This window comes from Neovison vison, chromosome 7, assembly GCF_020171115.1.
Source record: "Neovison vison isolate M4711 chromosome 7, ASM_NN_V1, whole genome shotgun sequence".
NCBI lineage: Eukaryota > Metazoa > Chordata > Mammalia > Carnivora > Mustelidae > Neogale > Neogale vison.
In genome coordinates this window covers 54,275,957-54,291,319 of record NC_058097.1, presented here as the reverse complement: position 1 = coordinate 54,291,319, position 15,363 = coordinate 54,275,957, and the positions used below count along the sequence as shown (strand labels likewise).

The following is a 15,363-nucleotide window of genomic DNA, read 5'->3' as shown; positions in this document are numbered from 1 at the left end:
CGCCAGTCGACGCCGCCGCCGCCGCCGCCGCCGCGAACATGGAGCCCCGGGACGGCCCGGCCCGGGCGTGCAGGGCCTCGCGGCTGCTGGTGCTCGCGCTCCTGCTGGGAGCGCACCCAGGTATGGCTCGGACAAGAAGCAGGGCGCCACTGGGGGCGGTCCCTGGGGACCCCGGGAAGGGAAGGGGGAAGGGGATTTCATGGACCCCAGGAAGCCAAACCTGAGACCCCCGCCCCCCGAGGAAAAGGGATACAGGAGCATGGGGGATACTCCTCCCAACGGGAGACCTGGGGACAGCTAGGCAGAGGGGCTGGGCATCCCAGAGCAGTGGATTACACAGCACCCGGGAACTCAGCCCGTTCTGCACTCCGGACCAAGGAGCGAGGGCCCTCCGCGCCTGGAATCTGGGTCCCGAGACTCCTGCTCCCTCAGACCCAGGGGTCCAGGCCTCCAGTGGCTGGAGTGGCTTCACCCAGGACACAGGAGACTCAAACCCTAGGGCTTCCCCCAGAAAGGTTCTCAAGTTTTGCGAGGGCCAGGGACCCTATGGCTAGAGCCCAGTGAGTCACGTGCTCTTGAGGGTTCCCCCAGCCTGGATTCAGAGCCCAGACCCTAAGGAAGCCACCTCCCTTATGGAGGGGCTGGAACACTGGCCCTAGGCAGTGTTGGTGGACCAAAGTGTTTCTGAGTGACAGTGCCCCCTTCCTGGGGCCCCAGATAAATCCACACACCTGTGTGGTGGTGGGAGGGGAGGAGGCCCAGAGGGGCTGGCACCCGAGGGACAGAGAGATCAGGGAGATGAGGGCACAGAGATCTCTCCATCTGTCCTCCTGTCTGTTACTTTGACTAGCCCCAGGCACCAGCCTGGCCCCACACCCCCTCCCCTGGGACAGGCCTGGGCCAGAGGTGGGTGCCTGGGAATCCAGGCCCCTGGCACAAACATGGTGAATAGCGGGTCCCCAGGGGCAGGGCTGGTCAAGCTGGGCGGGGAAGGGAAGGGAGGTTCTAAGAAGTGAGAGCTGATGCCAGGATGCCAGCCCAGAGGGTGAGAGAGCATGGTTTCCCCAGTGGGAACAGCTCTATCTGCCAGGATCCTGGGGCAGGACTCCAGCCTACCACCGCCCCTCCCAACCTTGGCTCCCTTCAGCCTCAGGATCCAGGCTCCTGGGCCTCGCCCCTCTCCTATTCGGAGGGGACGCACCTTACCCCCTTCCCTGCTCCATCAAAGAGGCAGAGGGGCCAAGGGGCGGGTAGGGGGCTCTGGCGCCAGGTGGGGCAGGTCTGGGCCAGCCTGTCCCTCCCACATTCCTGAAACCTGCCCAGCCCTGTCCCCCCTTACCGCCCCCACACACCCACACCTCAGCTGCAGGCGCAGCCCCAGCCCCCTGACTCATGACAAGAGACCCAGGGGCTGAGACAGATGGAGACGGAGCGCCAGGCCGACAGAGAGGCAGAGACTGTGGCCTAGAGATGGAGACCCAGAGTGAGAGACACACAGGCAGAGATGGAGAGACAGCAACCTCGGGCACCGCGCCAGACCCTGTGCAGGGTGCTGGAGGCCAAGGGATGAGCCAGTGCTGGCTCTGCCCTTGAGGGGTGGCTGGTCTAGTGGGAGGAACAAGGACAGGTGCAGTACACCCCCCCCCCAGGAAGATTGGACAGAGGGTCCTACATGACTCAGGGGAGGAGCCCTTAGTTCTGTGAATAGAGAAATGGAGAGAAATGTCGATGGATTTGCAAGCTCAGAGATGCAGACATGAGAAATGGAGGGAGGCGGGAGGTAGGGCTGAGGGATAGGGGCTGAGGGATAGGGGCTGAGGGTCTGAACTGTGTCCGAGGGATGAGGGAGCTGGAGGCCTGGATTCCTGGGTTTGAAGGAAGAGGGGCTGAGGGTTTGGACTCCTGAGTCTGAGGGAGGAAGGGGCTGGGGGCTGGGAGTCCTAACTGCAGGATCTGAGGGAGGAGGGGCTGGGAGTCCTGACTTCTGGGTCTGAGGGAGGAGGGGCTGGGGGCTGGGAGTCCTGACTCCAGGGTCTGAAGGAGGAGGGGCTCAGAGGCAGAAAGAGCTCAGTGGCTCTTCTGTAGGTGCCCAGGCTGAGGAGCCTTTGCCTGGGTCCTCCCTGGTGGAGGTGATGAAGGGGGAGCCTGTCGCCCTGAACTGCACCGCCTTGGCGGCCCACGACCATTTTGTGCTGGAGTGGTTCCTGGTGAGTGCTGCCTGCTGGGGACCAGAGGGCAGCCAAGGGGGCTGGGAGTCAGGGCACTGCAGGGCTGCACACATTCGTTCCTTCATCTGAGCCCAAAGGACTGAAGAGCTCCATCCAGCTGCCTTCCCATTTTACAGGTGGGGGAGTTGAGACCCAGCAAATGGAAGGTTTCTCCAAGGTCCCCTGGCTTCTGGGCACAGCTGAGACTAGAAGGAAGATCTCCCCCCTTGGTAGCACAGGCTCCTGAGAGAGAACATTGAGAAACAGACGAAGATATAGCAAGAGATGGGGTTGGGTCGGGGGGGGGGGGGACTAAAGGAAGAGAAAGAAGAGGAGATAAGAGGCTGAGGAACAGGCAGAGACAGGAGGAGAGACAGGAGCAGAGCAGGATGGAGAATGAGGGACCAAGAGAGAGGAGACCACTGCATGGGGCCCAGGAATAAGAGCCAGACCAGAGGGATGTGACAAGAAGAGAGACATGACCTGCAGGACAGAGGGGGAGGGGCAGGCCAGGCAGCTCCCTGCTGAGGCCCTCCCCGCCCACAGGTAGACCGCTCTGGGGTCCGCCACCGCCTGGCCTCAGCCCAGCAGCAGGGCTCCGAGCTCCAGGGCCGGGTGCACGACTCCCGGGGCCGCAGCCCCCCATACCAGCTGGACTCCCAGGGCCACCTGGTGCTGACTGAGGCCCAGGTGGGAGACGAGCAGAGCTACGTGTGCGTGGTGAGGGCGGGCGCAGCGAGCACCGAGGCCACCACAGAGCTCCGCATGTTCGGTGAGTGTCTGCTGGCACCCCGGAAGGGGGGGGCAAGGGAGAGCCCCGAAAAGGGGCTCCTGATGGTAGTAACATCTCCCCCACAGCGAAACCTGAGGCCACGGAGGTCTTCCCCAACAAAGGGATCCTGTCTGTGGTGGAAGACTTTGCCCAGGAGGTACCTCGGGTGGGGGCCCTGATTCCAAGGTCCTGAGAGAGGAGAGCGCTGGGAGGTTTGCACTCCTGCATCCTGGGAGAGGACTGGGCTGGGGGGACCCAGACTCCTATACCTGAGTGAGGAGAAGTCCTGAGGAAAGAGGGGCCTGGGCTACAGAGGCCTGGGTCAGAGCCCAGGGCCACGCCTGTGTCTGCTTGTGTCTGCCCTAGATCGCCACCTGCAACAGCCGCAACGGGAACCCCGCCCCCCAGATCACGTGGTATCAGAACGGGCAGCCGCTCCGGGTGCCCATGGAGGTGAACGCAGGTGAGCGGACGCCCGAGCCCAGGTAGGCGTGGGATGGAGCCGGCTGGCGGCTGGCGCTGACCGCCTCCCCCCTTCTCCCAGAGGGCTACATGACCAGCCGCACGGTCCGGGAGGCTTCGGGCCTGCAGTCTCTCACCAGCACCCTCTACCTGCGGCTCCGGAAGGCCCACCGGGATGCCAGCTTCCACTGCTCCGTGAGCTACAACCTGCCCATGGGCCGACGCGGTCGCCTGGATAGCCCTGTCTTCCACCTGACCCTGCACTGTGAGTCCCTGCGGGACCTGACCTCCCTCGACCTTGGACCCTCCTAGCTGACCAGCAGCCCGCCCTGACTTAGCGCCCCCTCCAGCACCCTGAACCCCGGGGCGTCTCAGGACTAAACTGCTCCACCGAATTGGGTCTTGGAATCTCACCCTGACCTGTCGCCCGCATGGACCTCTGACCCTTAACCTGTTCTCTCAGCTCAACCTCTAACCTCTGGTCCCTGATGTCAGACTAAGTGCGAACCTGAGCTGTAAAGGATATGACCTCTGCCCCCTGACCAACCACAGCCTGCCCCTTGACTGCGGCACTGACCTCTTTCCCTTAACCCAGACCTGCCTCTTACCCTTGACCTGACCTACCCTTAACCCTGATCATGAGTCCGTCCTGACCCGACCGTCCCTCTTGCGCTTTCCCTTAGATCCCACGGAGAACGTGGATTTCTGGGTGGGCAGCCCGTCCACCACTGAGGGCTGGGTACGCGAGGGTGACTCTGTCCAGCTGTTTTGCCGGGGGGACGGCAACCCCAGCATGGAATACGTATTTTTCCGCCTTCAGGTGACTCACTCCATCGTTCCTTTGGAAGTCCCAGCCCCTGACCTCTGACCAATTGGCCTCCACCAACTTCTGACCTTTCACCTGTGTGGCCCCTGTCTTAGCAGGGCACCTGGCTGGTGACCCAGTAGCTAGCAGGACCTCTGAGGCCCTATTTGAGAGCGTCCTAACTTGCTACCTGAACTGGGGGAGCCCTGGCCTAGCAGGGCCTCTGCCCCGTTACTTGAGGGGGCCCTGACCCTAGTAGGACACTAACTCGGGAACCCCTGACCTACAAGGTGCCTGACTCTGACCCGGGTGGCCCCAACCTAGCAGGACCCCGCCGGACCGGGGCGGCTCCTGAGCCGGGTTCCTCATCCCTGGTCACCCAGGACAAGCAGGAGAACGTGCTGAAAACAAATCTTGAGGGGAACTTGACCCTGGAGGGGGTTCAGCGGGGCCAGAGCGGGACCTACGGCTGCAGGGTCGAGGACTACGACGCTGCCGAGGACGCGGTGCTCTCCAGAACCGCGGAGCTGCGCGTGGCCTGTGAGCGTCCTGGGACAACGGGCAGGGGGGCCCTAGCACCAGCGGCCTCCTCGTCCTCATCCCACAGCCCCACCGCCAACCCTTTCTCTCCGTTTCTGTGGTCCTTCCTGGTCTGCGATGGCCCCCTCCGCTCCCAGGGGCCTACCCCAGCCCCCTCTAGTTTCCCGCAGGAGGCAGCCAGAGAGCTCATTCCGAAGCACAAACCTGACTGCCCCCTGCTCCGAACCTGCCGTGGCTCCCCAGTGCCCCTGGGAGAAAGCCCATGTGATCCATCCCTGCCTTCTAGGCCAACCTGGGGGCTTCACCTCTGCCTGATGCTTCTCCCCACCCAGGCATTCTTCTCATCCCAGCCAAGCTCCTCTCCTTATGTCTAGGTCCACTCCTCTGCTTTCTACTTTCCACGTCTAGCTAAGTCTCCAGGGTCCCAGTCTTCTAGAAAACCTTCTGAGTCTGCTTGCACCCAAGCCCTGGGCAAAGGGTCTGTCCCTCCTTGGCACTCCTTCTGCCTCCTTTTCTGGGGCTTGACCCTGTGGCTGGGGTTGGGGAGACAGCTGTGAACAACATAGTTCAGTCCCCACCTTCTTTTCCCAGCCCAGTCGGGGGGACAGGTGGTAGATGGGGAACAAGACACTTTGAGTAGCAATGGGACAGCTACAGGGACTAACCCAGAGGGAGGGGATACGAAATTGGCTAGGTGAGTGGGGACTAGTTTAGAGGGAGGATGTTACAGGCTCTGTCCCGTCCCAGGAAGCCGATTCTGACTTGGAGATCTGCAGGCAGGAAGTTTATAGGACATTCCTTGGGATCCACATCTATGGAGGCTGAGGAAGGGAAGGAAGCAGGACTGGGCAGAGGCTGCAAAAGTCTCATTTGGCCCTGAGGGGCACCTGAAAGCTGGTCTTCCTAATTGTGCCCAGTTGGGGCAAGGGGGCTGGACCTTTCTACCCCTATGTCAAACAGCCATTGCACATGGGCTGCCCAAGGAAGGGGGCATGACCTTGAGCAAGGGGCTCTGTGCAGCTGAGGTAGTTCCCAGAGAGGGCCGACAGCTGAGGGCTGACAGCTGACATCCTTCTCAACAGCTGGGGGAATAAATCCTTCACTGTGGAGGGGAAAGCTGAGCATCCACAACAGGGGGTCAGAGGAGCCTCTCAGTTAAGTAGGAAACCAAAGAATAGAATCAGAAACACGAAGAGCCCAAAGAGGAGCTTCCAGGCAGAGGGATCAGCAAGTGCAAAGGCCCTGGGACAGGACTCAACCATGGCATATTGGAGAAAAATAGAAAGAGAGTAGGGTAGCTGGAGCTCAGGACAAAGGTGGGGGGATGAGAAGCAAAGCTGAGGACATAGGCAGAGGTCAAACCAGGCAGGTTCCTGTAGGCTTTGTCAAGGAATTTGGCCTCTATGCCAAGGACATAGAGGGAACCCCAGCGAGATTTTATGCAGAGAGCAGGGCTGACCAGTGTGTGTTTTCACAAAAGATCCGTCTGGCCGCTCTGGGGATAGAGGGGCCCAGGATCCTGGCCAGGAGGGAGACCAGTGAGGAGCTGGCTACAGTGGTCAAGACTGTTGGTCTTGGAGGTCAGAGATGGAGAGAAGTGGGAGGGTCGGTTTCAGAGGCAGAGCAAACAAAACTGGATGGAAAGATGGGTGATGGGGTTTGGGTGGTAAATCAGAGAAGAGACACCTCCCACCTCCCCGGTCCACTCTGGAGGAAGGTGGTTGAATTGGCCATGAGGTTTGCTGTTAGATTTGGGCTCCAGACTTGGGCTGGAGGGGAGCGTGGTAAGCTTGTGGAGGTGGGGAGAACGGAGGAATGCTGACAGGCTCTTCTTAGGGTCGTGCATTCATATCTGCACCCCCAAAAGCCCTGGAGAGCCCCTCACTGCATGGGGGAGGGTCTGGGGAAGGTGACAGTCTGCCCCCCTCCTCCAGACCTGGACCCCCTCGAGCTCAGCACCGGAGAGGAGCTCTCCTTACACTTGGGTAACAGCACAACCGTGAACTGCTCCGTGCAAGGCCTGCCCACCCCTGCCCTACGCTGGACCAAGGTGAGAAGGGAAAGGAGCCCCCAGCCCTGGAACCCACGGCCTGCACCCTCTCCCTTCCCTGGACCCTGTCCTCACACCCACCTGGCCTCCCTGTTCTCTCCCTGCCAGGACTTCGTCCCCCTGGGGAATGGCCCCACCCTCTCCCTGAGCTCCCTCACCTTCGACTCTGCGGGCACCTACGTCTGTGAGGCCTCCATGCCCACGGTCCCCCTCCTCAGCCGTACCCAGAGCTTCAAGCTGCTGGTCCAAGGTTTGGGCTGGGGCAGGTCTGGATGGGGACCGTGGGAGTGGGAGTGCCAGAACCAAGGGCTGGACCCTCTCTGCCTGCTAGTCCTCGCCCCTCTCTCCTTCTCTTTCTCTCCCCCTCCTTCCCCTTCTCCAGCGGACCTCCTACTCTTCCCTCCCTCCCCCCTCCACCTCCAGGGCCACCTCAATTAAGTGCAGAAGAGACTCAGCCCCAGACAGAGGGCGGCTGGAGGGAAGGAGATGAAGTTAGGCTGGTGTGCTCTGCCCGCGGTTACCCGGAGCCCAAACTCAGCTGGAGCCAATTGGGTGGCAGCGTAAGGGACCATCCTGTCCACCCTGAGCTCCCCGGGACCCAGACCCCCTCCCAGGCCCCTCGGGGGACCCTGCCCCCCTCACTGATCCCAGCTTTGCACCCCTCCTGAGGGGTGGACATCCTCCCCTCTGCCCTCGCCCCAACCCTTGATCCCAGGCGCTGGGGTTAACCCAAGCATCTATAGCCAGCAGAACCGGCCCTCACTGGGCAGGGCTGGGTGAGCAGCTCCCTGACCCTGAAGGTGACCAGCGCCCTGAGCAGAGAAGGCGTCTCCTGCGAGGCTTCCAACACCCATGGGAAGAAGCAGCATGTCTTCCACTTTGGCTCTGGTGAGGAGCTGCAGGGGTGGGAGGAGGCTGCCCCAGGGTCCGACAGAGCCCTGCCAGCTGACCCCTCCTTCTCCCCCAACCCGTCCCTGCAGTGGCCCCCCAGACTTCCCAGGCCGGCGTGGCTGTCATGGCCGTGGCCGTCAGCGTGGGCCTCTTGCTTCTCGTCGTCGCTGCCTTCTACTGCATGAGACGCAAGGGTCGGCCCGGCTGCTGCCGGCGAGGGGAAAAGGGGGCTCCGTGAGTGGCCTGCAACCTTGGAATTGACCTCTGTAACCCCATCCCATCCCTCCACCCACCTCTGATGTCACCTCCCACTTCAAGCCCAAACCCAGCCCATGACCAACCAACCACATGCCATCCTCAACCCCAGACCCAAATACCTCCCAGCCCCGGCCCCATTGCCAAATGAAACGCAGTCCCGTCTCCAACCTCAGACCTAATCCACAGCCATGCCCAGCCCAGAACCATCCCTGACCCCATCTCCAAGCCCTGCTGTAGCCCATCTGAGGCCCCGGTCTCCTTTGTAACCCCAGCCTCATCCCCATCCCCAAACCTGGTTTATAACCAACCCCAAATCTCTCCGCCTCTAACCTCTCCATCCCCAACCATGTCTCCAGCCTCAACACCAATCCCCAACACACCCCAGCCTCGCCCTGAACCCCAGGTTCTCCCTCAGCTGCCTCCCCAGACCGAGAATGTCTCTATCCCCAGCTCCTTCCCACTCCTTACTCCAGTTCCTTCTCCGTCCGTCCGTCCTCTCTGGCCTGATCACATGGCCACCGTTCGCTCCAGTCCACAGCCATCCCCAAACCCATCCCTGGAGCTGATCCCTAGCTAAGTCCCCACCTCCAACTCCGACAGTATCCTCCCTACCCATCCCCAACCCGGATGCTGTTACCTAACCCATCCCCATCCCACTCCAGGCCCATGTCCCCCAAGTCCATCCTCATCCCAAACAACCCCCACCTCCAGGCAGGACCACCTCCAACTGCTACCTTCTCCCCCTGCCCCCAGGCCACCTGGAGACCCACAGCTGAGCCACTCTGGGTCAGAGCGGCCTGAGCAGACAGGCCTTCTCATGGGAGGTGCCTCTGGGGGAGCCAGGCATGGCAGCGGGGGCTTCGGAGATGAGGTGGGTGAGGACCCAGGCACCTTGTGGGTGGGGGGAGCGCCGGGGGATGTGGGGGGCCCAGGCTGACCTCTGCCCCTCCTCCCAGTGCTGAGCTCGGACCTCAGAGAGGCTCCACTGGACCTGACCTCAGAGAGTCAGCATCAGATAACCAGCTCTGCCCAGCCTCCGCCTGCCCCCACCTTCCCTCTTCCCCCTCTGGCCCTCCCTTCCCTTCCTTCCTCTGCAGGCAGGGCAGGGACCTACAGCAGCCACTGCTTGCCGGAGGGAGGGAGGGTGGGTAGGAGGGGACCTTCCTCCAGGGAATGTGACTCTCCCAGGCCCCAGAATAGCTCCTGGACCCAAGCCCAGGGCCTGGCCGGGACAAGACAAGGCTCCAAGGCTCTGAGGGTCGGCTGGCCTGGGCGATTTTTACCTCCTGCCTGCATCGCTGGTCCCCCCGCCCCACCTGACGTCCTGCTGCATAGTCTGACACTGGATCCCCACCCCTGCCCCTCCACCCCCACCCCATCATCTGTGGACACTGGAGTCTGGAATAAAGGCTGTCTGTCACGTCACACCATGCTGTGGCCAGAGCCTCTTCTGGAGGATGAGAGGAGAAGGGGGTGCAGGTGATGCTCCCTCCCCACCCCCCTTGCAAGATCTGGGAGAAGTCTGATGTCATGGAAGAAGAGATAAGAGAGCAGGGAGAGACTCTGCTGGCCAAGGGTGGAAGAGAGCGGACCCAAGGGTCCTAACGGTGTTCAGTGCCTGCTTGAAGGGTGGGGTACGGTTCCCTTAAGTGCAATCCCCAGCTTCTCTTGCAGAGACCAAGTGGGAACTGCAGGACAGAGGAAAAGCTTTCTCTGAGCTGCCAGAGTGGATGGAATTAGGGCTGGAGCTGCCCCTCTGAGAAAAGCATGGTTCCTGCCACTGAGAATCCCCTAGGGAAGGAGGGGTGACTTGAAGGAACCCACAAAAGGGTTTCCGGGGCAGAAAAGACTGAGGCCAGTTAGACCTAATGAGGTCGAGGAAGAGAGTGATTTGAGAGTGGAATGGAAAGAGGGGGAGATGGGGGGGCGGGGATAGATTGCAGAAGCCCTTAGGGTCAGACAGACAAAGATTTGGGGAAAGAGAGGCAGAGACAGACAAATAGGGATAAAGAGAGAAACAGAACTGAGACTCAAAGATCACTACAGTCAGCAAGGGAAAGAAAAGAGGTTGAAAGGAGCAGCTGAGAAGGGGTGCCTGTGTGACCTTGGGCAGTGGAGGGGCTGCTAGAAGGCGTGTGTGCACCCAGAGGTCTCTGCGCTCAGACCTTTTCTGCCTCGGGTCTCTGTCCTCAGTTTGCTTATCCACAAAATGGACGGAGTGGGATCTGTCACCCTGAGAAAGTGGCGAGCTGCTATGGGAGGGCCTCCTCGTAGGGGACTTAGCCACATGTGCGGGGTCCCCAGAGAAGAAGAGCTCACAGCCTCATGAAGATGCCCAAACTCCACTGTTTATTGAATCTCGGTTTAAAACAAATGAGAGAAGCTGGAGAAAAGAGAGGGAGCAGGTTAACCCACTTAGATCAGGGCAAAAGTGAGCCAGGTCCCCACTGCCTGAGTTTTGGGGTACACGCGGCTCCCGAGTCCTGTCTCCCCATGGTGTGGTTCTGATGCCCACAGTGGAGGGTGAACTAAGGGATTCTGCACCCCAAAGGCGCCAGGGCCACAGAGTGGGGGGAGGGGGCAAATGCTCTTGGCCATGACTAGCTGGCTGATAACATGCTTGGCGGCCATGGCTTTTAACGGCATGGCTTGGGCCCAGGATTCAGGGAACAGAGCTGGAGTCACCAGCAGGAAGCCCCTCACCGACACATGGACCCTTGGGGCTTACACGATCCTACCATCGTTCCCATCTGTGTCCAGATCATTCTTAACATGTGTACCAGGCCCTGTGAGCTGCCTCTGAAAAAACCCCTCTTTGTTTCATCTCTCTGCTTCCTGATTCACATGGCTTTCTTGTTTTCTATATGGCAGAAGTGACTATGCTTTTTAAAAAAATACAACAGACACAGAGAGCGGTTGAGAGAATTTGATAAGATAACCATGGAAAGTGTTTATACAAAGCCTGGCACGGAGTATGTTTTCAGTACGTGTTTATTATTAGTAGTATCACCATCCAAGGAAAATGGAGAGTCAGAGAGAAAAGCAAAATAGCGTCCCTTGGTCCAGGGAAGGGACCAGGTGGAGAGAGATATCACTGTAAGAGCAGACATTGGTGAGGGGGGATCTGGGGAGCTGGGGGTGGGGAGTGAACAGATGGTGGGGGAGGGGAGAGAGGGGATCTCAGGGAGGAGGGGTTCTCTATGCTCAGCACCTGGTCCCTGAGTTAATGAGGGGAGTGTCCTGGCCTGCCTCCCAGGAGGGCATACATTTGCTTAAGGTCCCTCATCTGTATGGCATCCCAGGCGATTTGCATACAGATGGCAGCCTGTGCCCTCAGTCCAATCCCTCCCACCATGGCCAAGGGTCTAGGGGAATGGAAAAGGGGATCCTGCAGGATCTGAGGCTCCAAAAAGTAAAAGCAAGTTTGGAGTAAAACTACCATTTTTATCAGCATTCTGTGGCTCCCTGTTGCTCTCAAAAACATGAGCCACCCTTCACCGTTTAGGACCTAAAATGTTGCCCCTCACTCATAACCCACCATTCCCTCTGTCACACATGTCCCCGCCTTGTGCCTTCATGACTTAACTATTCCTGGAATGCCGTCCCCCATTTCCCCCATTGTCACGAAGCTTGCCTGTCTTTCAAAGCCTGGACCTCTTGAAGGTTTCTAGGAAGTTTTCACTCCCATTTCCCTGCCCTGGGAACTTTATAGGAATCTGTGCCTCTTATGGACTCCTACAGATTCCATTAGTGAGGATAGGTTTGGTGGCAAATGACCAAAAAAAAGGGGGGGGTGTAAAAAATTTGTGTAAGTGAAAAGGAAAATTATTCACTCATATAATCAGGATGACCAAAGGCTGACTTCCTTCAGGCATAGCTGGATCCAGGGGCTCAAATAGTCTCATCAGAAAGCTGTCCTCCCCTGGGGCTAATAATACATTAAATGTTAATAAAATTTAAAAAAGGGGCGCCTGGGTGGCTCAGTGGGTTGAGCCGCTGCCTTCGGCTCAGGTCATGATCTCAGGGTCCTGGGATCGAGGCCCGCATCGGGCTCTCTGCTCAGCAGGGAGCCTGCTTCCTCCTCTCTCTCTGCCTGCCTCTCTGCCTGCTTGTGATCTCTCTGTCAAATAAATAAATAAAATCTTTAAAAAAAAATTAAATTAAATTAAATTAAATTTTAAAAAAAAGCTGTCCTTTTCCATTTCACAATTCTGCTGTCCTCTAAGCACAGGCAAGGGTTTTTTCTCTCAAGAGTCACCCCAGCAGGGACGCCTGGGTGGCTCAGTCCGTTGAGCTGCTGCCTTTGGCTCAGGTCATGATCCCAGGGTTCTGGGATCGAGTCCCACATCAGGCTCCTTGCTCAGTGGGGAGCCTGCTTCTCTCTCTGCCTCTGCCTGCCACTCTGCCTGCCTGTGCTTGCTCTCTCTCTCTCTCTGACTAAATAAATAAATAAAATCTTAAAAAAAGAAAAATAGTCACCCCAGCGCCAGATTTCTACCCTACCAGTTTACCAATCCCCAACAAAAAACGGTGTTCCAGGGCGCCTGACTGGCTCAGTTGGTAGGGCATACAACTCTTGATCTCGGGGTTGGTTATAGATTTGAACCCCACATTGAGTGTAGAGTTTACTTTAAAAATAAAATCTTAAAAAAAAAAAAGTGTGTCCTTTCCCTATTCATTCAAGAAGTATGAAGTCTCAGGGCTAATTCCCATTGGACAGGAATGGGTCCCACCCCCATCCGTGAACCAATCCCTGTGGCCAGGGGATTGATCACATGTTCTGATTGGCCAGGACAGGGTCAGGCTCACTGTGGACCTTAAGGACCGAGTGTAGGGGATTCCTTGTAGGAAAACTTGGTGGTGGGGTGGGGTGGGGGGGGACTGCTGAGAGAATAAAAAGAGGTGACAGGTTGCCAGGCAGGTAAATACTTGGCACCAACCCCAAAGCTTCAGCAGGAAGACTTTGGCTTTGTGCCTGTACCTCCGGGTGGTTATGGCTCTTCAGTGAAGGGTCATGGGACTTCTCAACACTCAAGGCTGACTCCTCAGGCATGAGACCCACCCAGGCATTTGTCAACAAACAGAGCAGCGTTCAGCTTAATGCATGTCCCCTTCTTCATGTGAAGGGGGCATTAAACTCCAGCTTACCCTCCTAGGGCTGTCAGGAAGGCTGAGCTCACTCTTTGACAGGTCTAGAAAAGAGCAGGTGATAGGGGGCCTTCCTGGAAGAAATCTCACTGGGGACTGGGAATCGTGTTCAAGGGAGACCGGGATTTGGTGGGGGGCTGGTGCAGGGGAGGCAAGGATTGTGCAAAGCAAATTAGTAGCAAAGCGATATAAAACCCAGGGATGCTGGCCATCTAGTCTGGCCCCAGAGTGGGGAGAGAAGGACAAAGAGATCATGTCTATTATGAACCTACTTGTCCCGCCGGTGCCAAGCCTGAGATATGCATTATCTGGAGGGTACCTAGGGTAGAAAGGCTAAGAGTGCAGACTGCCAGGGTTCAAATCCCTGCTTGCTACTTTCTTGCTGGGTGGCTTGGGGCAAATGAGCCTCAGTGTACTTTTCGGTGAAACGGGGATCACGATAATGTCTCCTCCAGTGGATTCTTGTGAGGAATTTACTAAGATGCATCAGTCTGGGGTTTGCCATTTTGTAACTGTTAGGCCAAGTTATTTAATCTCTCTGTGCCTCAGTTCCCTTATTACATAGGGTCCCATGTGGGTTATTTGAGCTAATACAGTGCACCTAAATGTGTACCCAGCACATTGTAAATATATTTATGAATAGTATCATTACCAATACTTGAAGGCAGGCCACTAAGAATCCCTGCCATTGGAGACCTTGCCCTTTGGGGAGGAAAACTCAGGTGTGTGATGAGAAGAATGGGAGGGCAAGTCTAGGGGGTCCTCTTGCTGGGGCAAGAAGCTCTCAAGCATCTGCCCCCTGTTGAGGTACCCTCGCCCTAGAGGAACCGGAACGGGGTTGGGGGGTTTCAGGCGCTCAGTGGCATCCTCCTCCCCCTCCCCCAGCCTCCGGCTTCCCGCCCTCACCCCAACACACTGGGCGGCCTCACCAGCTCCCCCGGTCAGTCCTAGGAATGTGAAGAGGTAGGTGGGGGTGGGGAGGAGCGGGCGCCGCCAGGGAGAGACAAAGGGGCCGAGTCACAACTAGAAACACAAAGACGCGAGGAGGCTGGGAAGATCGGAGAAGTGGGACAAGGACAAGGGGAGGGACCGACGGAGCCTGGAGGCCCGACCCTAGCCCAGCCCCGCAGGGCCAGAGGAGCGCGGGGCCGGTCTGTGCCGCCCCCTGGCGGGAGGCTGCGGTAACGAGGAGGTGAGGACCCGAGGCAGGAGAGGACCTGGGATGCGCGGAGCGAGAGACAGAGAAGAGAGGCAGGTACAGAGACATCGAGAGAGACACAGAGAGAAAGGACAGACACCGAGGGGCACACATAGAGACAGAGACAGAGTCAAGGGGTTGGGAAGAGACACGGGAACCAAGTGACACAGGAACGGGAAGAGAAGGACAACGAGAGCAGAAACACAAAGCGACACCGAGACGTGAGGACTGAAAGACCCAGAGTCAGAGAAATAAAGGGACGAAGGAGATCAAAGATGGTGAGAGAGAGACAGAGCCAGAGACACTGAGAGGGACAGAGAAATCTGGACAGGAATGGCGCAGCGACGCCCAGAGTCCGAGGCAGAGATTGGGAAGAGACAGGATACGCCGAGACGCTCCCAGATGGAGACTGATACTGGGCGAGAGACAAGAACTGGGAAAGTCTGGTGGCGGGGCAAGGGGCGGTGGTCTCAGCCTGGGGGCGGGACTCCAGGAGGGGCGGGCCTATTACAACCCACGTGCCTCACGCAGGTGTGACGACGAGGCCTCAGCTAATGCCGAAGGGGGCGGGGCTAGAACTTCGCGCGGGGCTGAGTCCAGGCGGGACTGAGTTCCAGGGAAGAGGCTGGACCAACTGCAGGGAGAGTGGGTAGGCGGGGCCTATGGGGGCGTGGCTTCAGGGGGCGGAGAGCGTCCTGAGCCCGGGAGGGGGCGTGACAGAACCTTAAAGGAGCCACCGGCGATCGGGGGAGGCGGGGCGCGGGTGGCCTGCTGGAGGGCAAAGGGGCGGGGTTTGAACGCCAGGAGAGGCGGAGATAGAATTCTAGTGGAGGGGTGAGATCGAATACCCGGGAGCGGCAGGTGTAGAATCCTGGCAGGGGCGGGTGCAGAGTGCTGGGCTGGGCGGGAGTAGAATCCTAGGGAGGACCAGCGTGGAATCTCAGAGAGGGCGGGACAGCTTGAGCCAGTGGGGCCGGAGCCCAAGGTCGGCTCCGCGGGGGGGGATGGGGGAGGGAAGGGGTGGGTCCTGTG

At 58.8% G+C, this 15,363-nt stretch overlaps 1 protein-coding gene across 2 annotated transcripts; it reads left to right on the top strand.

Annotated features, from left to right (window-relative positions):
• On the top strand, positions 1-9,410 carry BCAM (basal cell adhesion molecule (Lutheran blood group)). Of its 2 annotated transcripts, none has more exons than XM_044257152.1 (15): positions 1-120; positions 2,086-2,207; positions 2,754-2,979; positions 3,066-3,136; positions 3,346-3,442; positions 3,524-3,706; positions 4,125-4,261; positions 4,630-4,786; positions 6,721-6,836; positions 6,945-7,086; positions 7,260-7,396; positions 7,580-7,724; positions 7,817-7,961; positions 8,739-8,856; positions 9,174-9,410. In XM_044257152.1, exons 1-15 carry the CDS (start codon positions 39-41, stop codon positions 9,183-9,185), a joined length of 1,890 nt encoding a protein of 629 aa, XP_044113087.1. In that variant the 5' UTR covers positions 1-38; the 3' UTR covers positions 9,186-9,410. The 2 variants fall into 2 exon arrangements, with proteins under 2 accessions (XP_044113087.1, XP_044113088.1); XM_044257153.1 differs by having other exon boundaries at positions 8,942-9,410.
• The last annotated feature ends 5,953 nt before the right edge of the window (positions 9,411-15,363 follow it).

Bases quoted from the DNA above. Each gene is read 5' to 3' on its own strand.
- BCAM (XM_044257152.1), top strand. From the start codon at position 39: ATGGAGCCCCGGGACGGCCCGGCCCGGGCGTGCAGGGCCTCGCGGCTG. The intron at 4,262-4,629 runs GTGACTCACTCC...CTGGTCACCCAG, and splicing joins ACGTATTTTTCCGCCTTCAG to GACAAGCAGGAGAACGTGCT. The intron at 7,397-7,579 runs GTAAGGGACCAT...AAGCATCTATAG, and splicing joins GGAGCCAATTGGGTGGCAGC to CCAGCAGAACCGGCCCTCAC.